Below are 12,797 nucleotides of genomic sequence, written 5' to 3'. Positions count from 1 at the left end.
TAATATAATATCTCACTTAAATCAGACTTCATTACAACCTTGAGAGGCAAGGTAGGACTCAGTACCCATACTCTACAAGGCAGGACACTCAGGTTCCTAATCAAGGCACTTGCCCAAGATCCCTCAAGGGTAGGCACGGCCCAAACACAGTTTCACCCTTAACCGGGGCTCCCCCATCTGCTCCAGGGTGCATGGTCTCAGGAAACATGGGATGGGGTGGGTGACAATATTTTTCAAGGAGAGAACAAAGGGGGAGTGGGGAAGTGAGGACATAGGTAGATTAGTGTCATTAGAAATTTATTCATAAGCTTGGACTTAAGTCATTTACTTAAGTCAATTGGTAAAGACAATAAGGTTGCTTTGAGGAACATAAATATCTGGAATCAGGATAATGGAAAATAACAAAAGTGCTTATTTATTGAGTGCCCTCTTGGGCCTTCCTGGGCCAGGTGATACCTGGGTCATCTCACTGAATCCTCAAAACTCTCCTGCATCCAGGTGCTCACAATTACCATCCTATTTTAAAGTGGGGGAAACTGAGGCTCAAAGGGTAAGTAACCTCATTGGTGGCTCAGCAAGTAAGTGGGTGAGACAGAACTCACTCTTGGATCTGCCTGGCTCCAAAGCTGACATCTATACCACTATGCTGGCCTTTCTCTCCAGTGAGGTAGATACAGTCTTATATCTGCCAGGGCCACCAACTTGTTTCTATACTTTCTGTGGTTGCATAAAAACAAAAGCTGCAGGGCCGGCCCGGTGGCGCACTGGATAGTGCGCCACTTGGGAAGCGCGGCGGCACTCCCGCCCGAGGGTTCGGATCCCACATGCGGACCGGTTCCCGCTCACTGGCTGAGCGAGGCGCGGGAGCAACACCGAGGGTTGCGATCCCGTTGCCGGTCCCGGTCCGGTGCGGGGGCAACACTGAGGGTTGCGATCCGTTGCTGGACACGGAAAAAGTCAAAAGACAAAAAAAAAAAAAAGCTGCAGTTTGACATAATTGTAACAGTCCTCATTTCACTGATTCAGGAACTGGGCTGAGGTTTAACAGAGCCCAGTTCTCAGTGACCATGGCAAAGTGCTCCACATCCTGTCCTACACAAATGGATCTGCCCAGCCTGGAAGCCCTATGCTTGGTTACGATCTTTGCTCTGTGTGACACATTTACAAGCATTTCAAGCACAAACACAGAACTAATGCCACAAAACTAGTCAGCCCAAAGCATAGCTAACATATTGGTGGTCTCCAGTGTTAGTATCTCATATAGAAGACATTTTATTGTGTTTACTTTTTATTAAACTTTTAAATAAAGATGAATTCTCTTAAAAAGCTGTTTGAATCAGTCATTTGGTGAGACTTCCAATACTTCTGAAGACCATAGAACAGTTTGAAAACCACTGCAACAGAAAATAGGGTTTTGAAATGTCTGCAGGGCCAGTTGTAAATCAAGAAAACTTTGCCTCTCAAATAAGGAAAAATCAGCCTGAATTAAACAATGAACAACACTTGAGCCTGGAACACTCTGGAAGGTGCTGGAAGGGACCGCTGACTTGTTCACCTCAGCCTCAGGATTCTTCCTGGGAAACGGCCTTCTCAGCACACCTCCACGGTATTCTGAGAGCCACATAATCAGAAATTGGCTGAGTTCAATAGGAGAAACCAAATTCCGAGGTCTTGTCTCCATCAGCGCTTCAAAGCCAAAGCACCCCATTTTTCAGAGGGACAGAGAAAGTGGCTCCTCTGTCAGTGGCCACCCTTGGGACGGTGGTGAAAAGTTGCAGAGGGAGCAGCCCAGCTTTCTGAAATGACCACAAGGCCGGGCAAGGGGATTATCTCACTGCTTCAGCCCGTTCCCCGGAGGATGTGACTAGGTGCCAGGATGGGGAGGCTTTGATTTTAAAAGAAAAGAACAGAGAGAGAGAGAGAGAGTTGCAGGGCTACATAAACGCATGGCACTCCTTAGAAAAATGAAACCTACCCACGGGCCAGCCAAGACTGGGCCATTAAAATGAGCAGCTTGCTTTTTTTTTTTTTTTTCCTTTTTGTCTTTTTTCATGTCCGGCAACGGATCGCAACCCTCAGTGTCGCGCCCGTACCGGACCGGGACCGGCAACGAGATCGCAACCCTCGGTGTTGCATCCGCACCTCGCTCAGCCAGTGAGCGGCCGGTCTGTATGTGGGATCCGAACCCTTGGCGGGAGCGCCGCCACACTCCCAAGCGGCGCACTATAGCAGTGCGCCACCGGGCCGGCCCAAGCAGCTTGCTTTTTAATTTATTTCCTAATGTTTTATTTTCTCCCATTATGTTGTAATCGAATGTAAAAGGTTTTGAGCAATCAGAGGCATATTCTCAACAGATAATGCTCATGTGACATTTTCATTTATTTTTTAAATTTTTTGATTTATCAATATCCAGCGTGTCCTTTTCGTGTCCCTTTACCAATTCCTCCATCCCCCCTGTCCTTTCCCCCCTCCCCTCCATCAACATCATATCTGTTCACTTATCTTAACAAGCTCATGTAACATTTTCGCATTGTGTGCAGACATAACAAAAATACCAGCCCGAGCTGGGACATTTGTACAACGGTGTTTCGTCTGCCTGCCTTCTTTGAGTCTGTCTCTATCTATGCATTTATGTTCACTGGCATCAATATTTATTGGAGATGTTAAGCTATTAGTGGGCATGGTGTGGTTGCCTAATTTTGTAGCGCATCCAGTTTGAACACACTGGTTCTAAATAAATGCTTCCTCGTGATGATCATGATAATGATCCCAGCAGTGGTGCTGAGTCTCGTAAGCTAGAACTTGAGTTGAGGTAAAAATCTGCAAACATTTAGGATCTAAGGAGGGCAGAATCGTTCAGCCTCAGAGCGCCGGTTTTTTTCCCATCTCCCCACCCCTGATCTGAATCTGCTTTTTGCCCTTCAAGGTCCAATTCCAGGTCTGTTCCTTTGTAAAGCCTCCCAAGTCTTGCCCAAGGCTCCCTCTTCCCAAATCTGAACCTTCTGGTCAGTGCAGCTCACATGAAAACGTACAGGGCATAACCCATGACATTGTCAGTCTTATTATATGTGTGTGTGTATAACAATAAGAGCTAACATTTCCTGAAGAGCTTTCTTTAAGGTAGGTGCTGTGCTAAGTAATATGCATACATACTGCATCTTCCCAGCTAAACACTAAATAGTTAACTCCTTGTGGGCAAGGGCTGAGTTCTAAACTTGTTTCTATGGCCCCAGAGAGCTTAGGATGGTGCTGAGCTCTTAGTCAGCATCCAATAAATATTTCTTGGCTGTCGACCAGTCCTGAGAAATCAGTAGAGCTTACTTTGGAAGGAACATACGGTGAAATGATATTGGAATCAGATTCATTTGTGAGCATTTCTTGATGCCCTCCTATACAGGATGTAACCAATCTGGGATGTCATTAATTTATTAATCGTGTGTTGTGGCCAAAAAGCATGGGGCTGGGAGTCAGGAGACCTAGGTTTCCTCCCACCTCTGCCACCAGGTCAGGGTAGCACTTTGGGTGAGTCTCTTCCCCTTGCTGGGTCTTAATATCCTCCAAAAAGGAGTTGGACTAGATATCTGTATGCTTCCTTCTAGCCCCAAATGCTGTGATTCTATGACTCTATTTTACAAACGTATGCACTGCTTGTTTGTGACATAATCCCCCACAGAAAAACAAAGTCAGTAATAAATTATGAAAAAATCGGGTGCCATGATCATTTGCACTTTGTAAGGGTGCTCAGTTCCATAAATTCCACCCCTGCACATAGGCTGCCTCTCCGGGGTGACAGAAGATTCAAGGCTGTCAGTGGAGCAAACCAAGCAGTCTCTCCCTGTAATTGTATTGACAGGATATCAGCTGAGTTCCGATGGCAGGAAGGGTGCACCCCTGACAGGTTTTGTGAAGGAGCCTTGAAGGCTACTGTAGCAGGATTCTATGTTGAGTCACACAGAATTCTGGGGAAATGAGAATCAAGCAGAGAGAAGCTGGGTTCTTTCTCTATTTAATTTTATTCTTCCCAGTGAGTCACATTTGAAGGAAAACTGGCTAACTGCGCATCACTTTATACAACAGAGCAGAAGCCCTTTCTAATGGAAAATATTCACATCTTTTTGTGGCCACATAAAACACCAGCTTGATTCAATCAGCCCCATTAAATAACCAGTTGGCCTGGTTTTAAACGAGGCAAATAGTTGTTGAGCACTTGTAGATAAAACACCTGCTTGGATGTCTGAGTTTTTCACTCTTCACTTGGTTACTGTGGCATTTTGCAGACATGTTCTTGAATAACTGATGTGTATACATCCTGGTAGATTCCATGGGTGTGAAATACCAGTATTGGGTTTGTTCAGTGTCTGCATTTTAAATAGAAAAAAATGCTCATCCTGTCCACCGGAGAAAACAATCTGAGCAATAAGCCACCAATATGGTAGAATAAATGACTATTTCTGCGGTGCTGTATTCTTCCAATATAGATGCACACTTCAGGTTCAGACTTAGTCAAAACCGAAATATACAAAATATACTGATCACCCTCCTAAAGATACCCGAAGCAGAGGGCACGCCCAACCTCTGCCACACACAATGAGGAGGCACACACTGACACAGAGATCGGGAAATCTGGGCTGGTGAAACTGATATGCCACAATGAAGAAATCTATAAGCCAAGTTCAATGGAAATTTCAGTAACATATTTTTAAAAAATACTGTTTAAAGTCTCCATAATCTTAAATACTTTCAATTTTCTCCTTTTCTCTTTTTTAATTTTTTTTATTATTTTTTTATTGGTTATGAATATTCATGATCTCCTTTTCTTTAAAGCCAAAAACTCCACAGTTTTTTCATAATTTAAATTTTCATTAAAATATAGGAAGCTGTTTGGAACGATAAAAATAATGCTGGGTTGGGAGTCATTGAATGTAGCTTCTAATCCAAACTCTGCCAAAACCTTGGGCAAAACACCCAGCCGAGATGGCCTTAGCATACTGGTTTGTAAAGAGGGATCTGGAAAAGGTAACAGTCAAGGGTCCCTTCAGCGCTCAATTTCTCTGCCAACTTTTCTTTAGGTCAGGTTTTGATAAAGTCTTATAGGAGGTAATAACTGAAATGTGGACTTAATCTTAACTGCTACAGAAAGTACATATGGCCCTTCAGGAACCCAGGAAGGAAAGTCAGAGGAAAAGGCTGCCCCTGGCTGCCCCTCGCAGGAGAGAACCCCAGGCTCAATCCCCAGAGACCACTGGATGAAGAAAGACCCTGATGTTCACCAGGGGTCAGGGCAGTCCTGCTCTGCGTCCCATGCCCTGAGTAGAGAACCAGTCGTGGGTCAGTTATCTCCTGTACACTTTCCAACCTTAAGCTCGGGTTCAGGAATCTGGGATTGAATTCATTCTGGAAGCAGTTCAGCTAGTGCCATCCAGAGGCCAAATGTTGTCTTTCTTAATACAGGCAGGGGAGGAAAAAAAGCAAAAGGAAAAAAGAAAAATCGGGGAAATTTTACATATATGTGCACATATATTATATTTTACGCATATGAGGCTATATTGTACATATGTATACATACATGTACATATGATATATGTAAAACTTACATATACATGTATATATAATATGTATTTGTCTATATACGTGTATGTGTATACATATCTACATCTCTCGCTTGGGGTGGGCATCGCACACTAATTCACTATGGAGAATAACTCCATAATGCCCTTCATTTTATATTTAAGTAGGAAGGAGCTGGCCCACTAGTAACTACTTGAGTCAAAGCAGTAACCTACCACTAGAGCAGCTGGTCAAAGGCTGTGGACTTGATTCTCTCCTTGATCCCAGAATGGTGAACCCCAACTGTCCCATCTGTCCACTGAGAGTGGCCCTTCTCACCTAGAAGTAAGTGAAGGACCTTGTTCCACTTTGGGGGGGCCCTAAGAAAGGGGTGTATTAGATGGCAGGGTGCCCAGTGGGAAAGGCCCACTTCCCCCAGATGCAGCAACAGCAGGAGAGAGTCAGTGTTTCCCCGGGAGCCAATTAACTCAGCTAATTCTAGCACAGTGTTGAGAAAGCCCAGGTTACCTTTACCAAACAAGGACAACAACAAAAACCTCGGGGCTCCAATCAGGCCTGGCAGTCAAATAAATAAATTGCTGAATCCATGGTTACCACCTGCGCCTTCCACCGCCCGCACCTGGGAAACAGCGCATTTTTAAGGGCACACTGCCCTCCAGTGGTGCAAGGTACACTTGCTCCATGGCCAGCTCCGGAACCACCGAACCTCAAACCGACTTTTCCTGGGGCAGCAGAAGTGAGAGGGCGTGGGCTGTAAAAGGGAAGGTGTCTGGCGAGAAGCCGCAGCTCCCTCGCTCGTGCCTGCGGGGCCTCCTAGGCCGGAGATGCGCACGTTTTTCTCTTAGGATTGTGATTCTGGATAAGTAATAAGACTGTGATTGGGCGGAAATTAATTTGTGAAATGATGCTTCCAAGGTTGGCAGGAGCACTTGCTGCATGGAATTAGCTCGGGCGCGTGGGGAAAGGGTAGAGGCGGCCTTGGTCCTGGGAGGGCTGGCAGGTGGCGAGCGAGGACACAGGCGGCTCCTGGGGAAGCCACAGCAGCCAACGTTGCAGGCTCATTGCCTGTCAGGCGCCGTGCCAGGGTCCCGCAGGGATTTACCCTGTTCAGCCTCCCTTTAATGGGTGCCATTGTCATCCCACTCGGAGGATGAGGAAGCTGAGGTTCAGAGAGGCGACGTGACCTGCCCGTGACCGCACGGGGGTCCGGGCCTGTCTGGACCACAGCTGGAGCTCCCAACGCTGCGCTCGGACCCGGCCCCCCAGCGTGGGTGCCCGGGGAGCCGGCGAGCGCGCAAGGGTGGCGGGCGGGTGGGCGGCTCACCTTGACGATGAGCGGGTTCTGGAACATGGAGTCCCGCAAGACCCCCAGCCTGTCGTTCTCCATGCCGGGCCGGATGTCGGCCACGGTCAGGGCGGTACAGCGGGGGTGCCCGGGGAGCCGGCGAGCGCGCAAGGGTGGCGGGCGGGTGGGCGGCTCACCTTGACGATGAGCGGGTTCTGGAACATGGAGTCCCGCAAGACCCCCAGCCTGTCGTTCTCCATGCCGGGCCGGATGTCGGCCACGGTCAGGGGCCGCCGAGGGGGCGGGCAGATCTGGCTGACCGTGCGGCGCCCCGGCGGCTGCTGCTTCCATCGCGTGAGGTCCTGGCCGGGGCTCCTGACCTCGGGCATCCTGGGGGTCGCTGGGGAGTCGGCCCGCGGGCTGGACCCGGCTCGCTTCCGCACGCCCCGGCCGGCAAGGAGCTCGGAGGCACCCACCGCGCGCCCCGGGCCGCACCACCGGGACCCTGGGGAGGGGGACGGATGCCGGCTCCGCTCTGGAGCGGGGCGCGCCCACCTCGAGACGGCCCCTCGTTCCAAGGAGACGTAAACCCTTGTATAAGTCCCTCGGGCTCCGCAGAGGGTCTTCTGGGCCCCGCGCTTCCGACTGGGAGAGGAAAGAAAATCAAGACCACCCCTCGAGGAGGAATGGAATGGCCCGTCTCCTTGGCGACGGGACGCCAACAGCGCCCGGCTACTTCTGTCGTTTTCTTTTCGTGAAACTATTGGCGGCCACCAGTGTGCACCTGTTCAGAGCTCTCTTAAATCGACATAGGACAACCCAAGAATCACCACTGGGTTGTATTAAAAGTGACGGGGCTCTCGAGGGCCATTTACTCCTGACTTCCTAGTCACACCCTCCCCGCACCCAGCCCCACTCCATTCACCGCCTCTCCTGCTCCCTGCGCAGCACACAGACGCCAGAGATAAAGCGCGAAGTTGTTCACTACGAAGTAGAAATCCGCATTCCAGGCCTGAGGTGGCTGCTAATCCACTGGGTGATCCCGAGCTAGTTATCCTCTTGGGTTCTCAGTTTTTTTCTTCTGTGAAATGGGTGAGGAGGAAAGTCTACAGTTGGATTACATCAGTAGTACCCAACTTCGTGCGACAAAAACGGATAGAAATTGAAAAATACATATTCACAGGACCCACCCCAGACACACTGAATCAGAGTATCTTGAAATGGCATCTGGGACTCTGCATTTTAAAAAATCCCCTACCCCACCCCACCCCTCAAAACTTTTTATTTTGAAAAAAATGCAAACCTACAGAAAAGTTGAAAGAAGAGTACAAAGAAAACTCGTGTAGGCTTCATCTAGATTCACCAGTCCTTAGCACTTGCCATATTTGCTTTCTCTCTGTGTGTGAACGTATACACACACACACACAGAGCAGAATCATTTGAAAATATCTGCAAACAATATTATATTTGACCCTGCATACTTCATCATGTATCAAAGACATTCTCATGCATAACTACAATGTCATGTCCAAGGATTTTTTTTTTTTCCTTTTTGTCTTTTTTCGAGTCCGGCAACGGATCGCAACCCTCAGTGTCGCGCCCGTACCGGACCGGGACCGGCAACGGGATCGCAACCCTCGGTGTCGCACCCGAACCTCGCTCAGCCAGCAAGAAGGAACCGGTCTGTATGTGGGATCCGAACCCTTGGCGGGAGCGCCGCCGCGCTCCTAAGCGGTGCACTGTAGCAGTGCGTCACCGGGCCGGCCCCATGTCCAAGGATTTTAATGTGATACAACAGTAGTGTCTAATAAGCAGTCCATATGCAAAGTTGGGGAATCTGCATTTTTTTAAAAAAGCTTCCCAGGCAACTGGTATAGTGTTTTTGGAACCACTAGCCTGGATGAGCTCTGATCCCTTCTAGGTCCAGCCTTTTGTGGGTTCATTTATGCATCACTATCATCATCATTAAACACGCAAAAATCCTTTTACACAAACCTCTGGGCAAGTGGGTTCGCCACAGAATAAGTTGTACCTATGACAAACCTGAAGTTCAAGGCTTTACATATGAACAGTGGGCAACACCAATACCACATTTACAGAGCACACCAGAGTTCCAACTCCTCATTCAAGGCCTGAAGCAGCCCTTGTGTGGCAACGTGTGTGTGTGTGTGCTCATTGTTTCTACAGCCTGTTTCACCTCCAGACTTTCACAGAAGTATAGATTGTGCACTTTTTAATCAAAGCTGCTTAGCAGCACACACAGAGGGAGTCAGGATGAAGCAGTGAGGGGCAGCATAGTGGAGAAGTGGATAGAGCACAGCTTTCAATCCTGGCTGGGCCATGCAGGTCACCTTAGGTAAGTTACTTAAGGCCCGGCTTTCTCATCAACAAGGTGGGAATAGTACTATCTTATAAAGATACCTGCAATGGAGGATTGTTACAGGATTAAATGAGAAAATATGTTGTCTATATAATCACATTCACTACGCCAAAAGGCTAAAATGTGGGGTGGTATATATAACAGGCTCAACTTGATGGCCTGATTAAATCTTTACTTTTCATTATAAGCTAAGTTTCTTCAGCTCCCTTGAAATGGAAAAATTGAGATAAATCTCCAAGGCTCCCTATAGCTCTAACCTTTTGAGACTTCATCTAAGCTTAACGTGCATCAGACCTGCACTGACTAGCCCCGGCCTCCTTCTGTCTTCATGTCCCACCACTCTCCCCTTCATTCACTGTGCTCCAGCTGCCCTGGTCTTCCTTCAGTTCCTCCAGAAACCACGTTTAGGGCTTTTGCACTTGCTTCCAGCCAGGAACACTCTTCCACCTAGATTTTTGCTTGCCCTGTTCATTTAGAACTCAGCTCAAATGCCACTCCTCAAAGAGCCTTCTTTCCATCTAAAGTAGCATCCACTGTCCCCAGTCGCTCTCCATCACATTACCCTGTTTTATTTTCCTTACAGGATAATCCAAAATTATCTTGATTTGTGTATCTGTCTTCCCCAGGTTGTTCACTCTTGGACCATAGACGGAACTTAGCAAACACTTGTTGACTAAATTGAACGCATGCATGAGTTAGTAAAGAAAAGGAAGAATTCTGTCCTGTTTGCTTAGTTTTAGGAGCACCCTCTACCCCACCCCACCCCTAAACTCCCCGGGAGCAAAAAGGGCAGGCAACTACGCATGCGCCACGGTCGGGGCGTCAGCCCCGTTGCTATGACAGCATGACGGCAAGCGGGTAAGCGACGCACGATTACTTCCGCTTCCACGTAGCAGCACTTCCGGGGTGGAAGAGCGGTTGTGGCGGTTACCGAGGGTAGGTTGCAAGGGCTGTCATTAGATGTTTCGGTGTCTTGGACTCGGCACACAGGAGTCGGGCGGCGCGGGGTGGCGCCTTCCGGGAGGCCGCCTTTGGCCTGAGGCGTCCGGGTTGGGGTCGGCGCCGCAGTCTTCGCTGCTGCTCCAGACCCGAACTCGCTGAACCGAGGCTTGGGCCCGGGGGACTGAGAGGAGCCAGAGTCCGCCTCGGGTTAGCTCCTCCCAGCCCCGGAGCGCCCGCCCGAGAGCAGAGCAGGGTCTCTGCCGCACCTCGTAGGTGGTGAGGGGTCCGGGACCAGGCTGGGGCACGTACCCTGCGGGGCGGGAAGTGTGTGTTCAGACTACGTGGGGGAAATCCATATCCACTCGTTCGGTGCGTATGGAGCCCTGGGGAGCCATTTGAGGGCAAGACGGGCAAGATCCTAGCCCTTAAGGGGGGGTCTTGCATGTCACGACTGCAATAGGGGAGCAGCTGGGTGCTTGGGGAACACTGTATAACGGGGAGATGGGACCCAGTTAAGGACTTAAAGAGGCCCCTCTTGAGAAAGTGACTTTTATACTTGGATCAGTTAAAGGGCACAAAAGTAATGCGGAGCGAGCTGCTTTTGCAAAGTCCCTGAGAGAAAAAGGAACATAGTGTATTTTAGGAACTGGAAGAAGGCACGGTGTTGTCTGAAACCCAGAGAGAAATGAGAGGTGAAAAAGCAGGCATAGGCCAGATTAAGTCATGAAGAAATGAAGAGCTTTGTAGGTCTGTAAGGATCTTGACTTTGTCTTGAGAATAATGGAGGAACCATAAAAAGTTTTTAGCTGGGAGTACTATGAATTTAGAAGGTTGAGCTGAGCTCAAGAGACCAGAGGGAGCAGCTTAAGAGGAATTTACAAAAAGGAAAGAAAATGATGGAAAGTAAAAGAATATTTAAAGGAATTATCTGCTCTGTTCATTGTTATTAAGAGGTCCCAAAAGACGGGCCGGCCCGGTGGCCCACTGCTACAGTGCGCCGCTTAGGAGTGCGGCAGCGCTCCCGCCAAGGGTTCGGATCCCACATACAGACCTCCGCTCACTGGCTGAGCGAGGTGCGGACGCGACANAGTGCGCCGCTTAGGAGCGCGGCAGCGCTCCCGCCGAGGGTTCGGATCCCACATACAGACCTCCACTCACTGGCTGAGCGAGGTGCGGACGCGACACCGAGGGTTTCAATCCCGTTGCTGGTCCCGGTCCGGTACGGGCGCGACACTGAGGGTTGCGATCCGTTGCCGGTCACGAAAAAAGACAAAAAGGGAAAAAAAAAAAAAAAAAAAGAGAGGTCCCAAAAGACAGGCCTGAAAAGTGTCTATTGAATTTAGTGACTTGAGGGTCATAGGCACTCATGCTGGAGCAGTCTCAGTGGAGAGTGGAAGCTACAGGATGTTGGTTAGAAATAGAAGGTGAGGAGATGGAAAGAGTGGTTTCTCAAATGTTGCTGTGAAGGAGAAGAAGGAGAATAGCTGGATGGAACTTTAGGGTAGAAGACGGTTGCTTTTTTTTTTTCTTTCTTACCTTAGAAGAAACTAGAGACTGTTAGAGTGTTGCTAGAAGGGATCCAGTGCAGAAGGGAGAGGTGAAAGGTACAGAAAAGAGATGGGGTATGTGATGGATCACCATCTCTCTGAGAAAGCAGGAGGGGTTGGGATCCAGCACACATATGAAGGAAATGGCCTTTGACAGGAGAAGGGGTGCTTCCTTTGTTGGAGCAAGAGGGAGAGAGGATGGGGCAGATTCAGGCAAACATGTTAGATTTGAGGAGTAATATATTTCTTGTTTAGTGTGTGTGAGAGTGTGCAGTTGTGGGCAAATTCACCTACTGCAAGTGATAGAAGAATAGAAGTTAAAAGAACTTCTATTAGAAGTTCTAATATTCTTCTATTCTAATAGAATTAGAAGTTCATGGAAGTGAAGAAAGTTTGAAATAATTATTTCAAGAAGAGTAAAAGAGTGAATTGTCTAGAGCAATGCTGTCCAAACAATGCAAGCCACATATGTAATTTAAAATTTGCTAAGCACCACATTAAAAAGCTTTCAAAGGAACAGGTAGAATTAGGAATGTATTTTACTTAACCCAATATCCAAACTATTATTTCAACATTGAATCAGTATATAAAAATTATTAATGAGATAATCCAGGATAAAAGTATTTTCTGTAGAAAATGTACTTAGCATCAGGCTTGAAAAACCACTGCTACAGAGAGATTTCCAGGATCCATTGTTAAGTGAAAATAGCAAAAGCAGATCAGAATATATAGATGCTACCTTCTGTATAAGAAAAGAAAGGAAATAAGAATAGATTATTTTGATTTTCGAACCACATAAATGTTTTACTTAGTCAAAGATAAATAAAATCTAAAAAATTGAAACCCAGAAGCAATACAGAGCTAAAAAGGAGTAAGACATATTCGCAGTGTTATATTTTTAACCATCTTTTGTAAACTACATCTCTTATTACTGTATTTAAATTCCAAAATGCGTGTGCTCTTTATATGAGTATTAACATTAGAGCCTTATGAAAATTTATTCCAACATATTGCATAATTTTCATTCTTTGTTGGACCCTAACAAGACATGTCCAACCTCTTTCTCAAAGGACAG

At 47.6% G+C, this 12,797-nt stretch overlaps 1 protein-coding gene across 1 annotated transcript in view; it reads right to left on the bottom strand.

Moving 5' to 3' along the window:
• LOC103582132 (chromosome unknown open reading frame, human C9orf171) overlaps positions 1-7,242 on the bottom strand; it is a 113,532-nt gene extending 106,290 nt beyond the window's left edge. Inside the window, exon 1 of the mRNA XM_008563815.1 lies at positions 7,051-7,242. Coding sequence (XP_008562037.1) covers positions 7,051-7,242 — 192 coding nt within the window. The remainder of the gene's footprint in view (positions 1-7,050) is intronic.
• Between the last annotated feature and the right edge of the window lie 5,555 nt (positions 7,243-12,797).

Source organism: Galeopterus variegatus, unplaced genomic scaffold, assembly GCF_000696425.1.
Source record: "Galeopterus variegatus unplaced genomic scaffold, G_variegatus-3.0.2 Scaffold176, whole genome shotgun sequence".
Classification (NCBI taxonomy): domain Eukaryota; kingdom Metazoa; phylum Chordata; class Mammalia; order Dermoptera; family Cynocephalidae; genus Galeopterus; species Galeopterus variegatus.
This window is presented reverse-complemented; position numbering and strand designations above follow the sequence as displayed.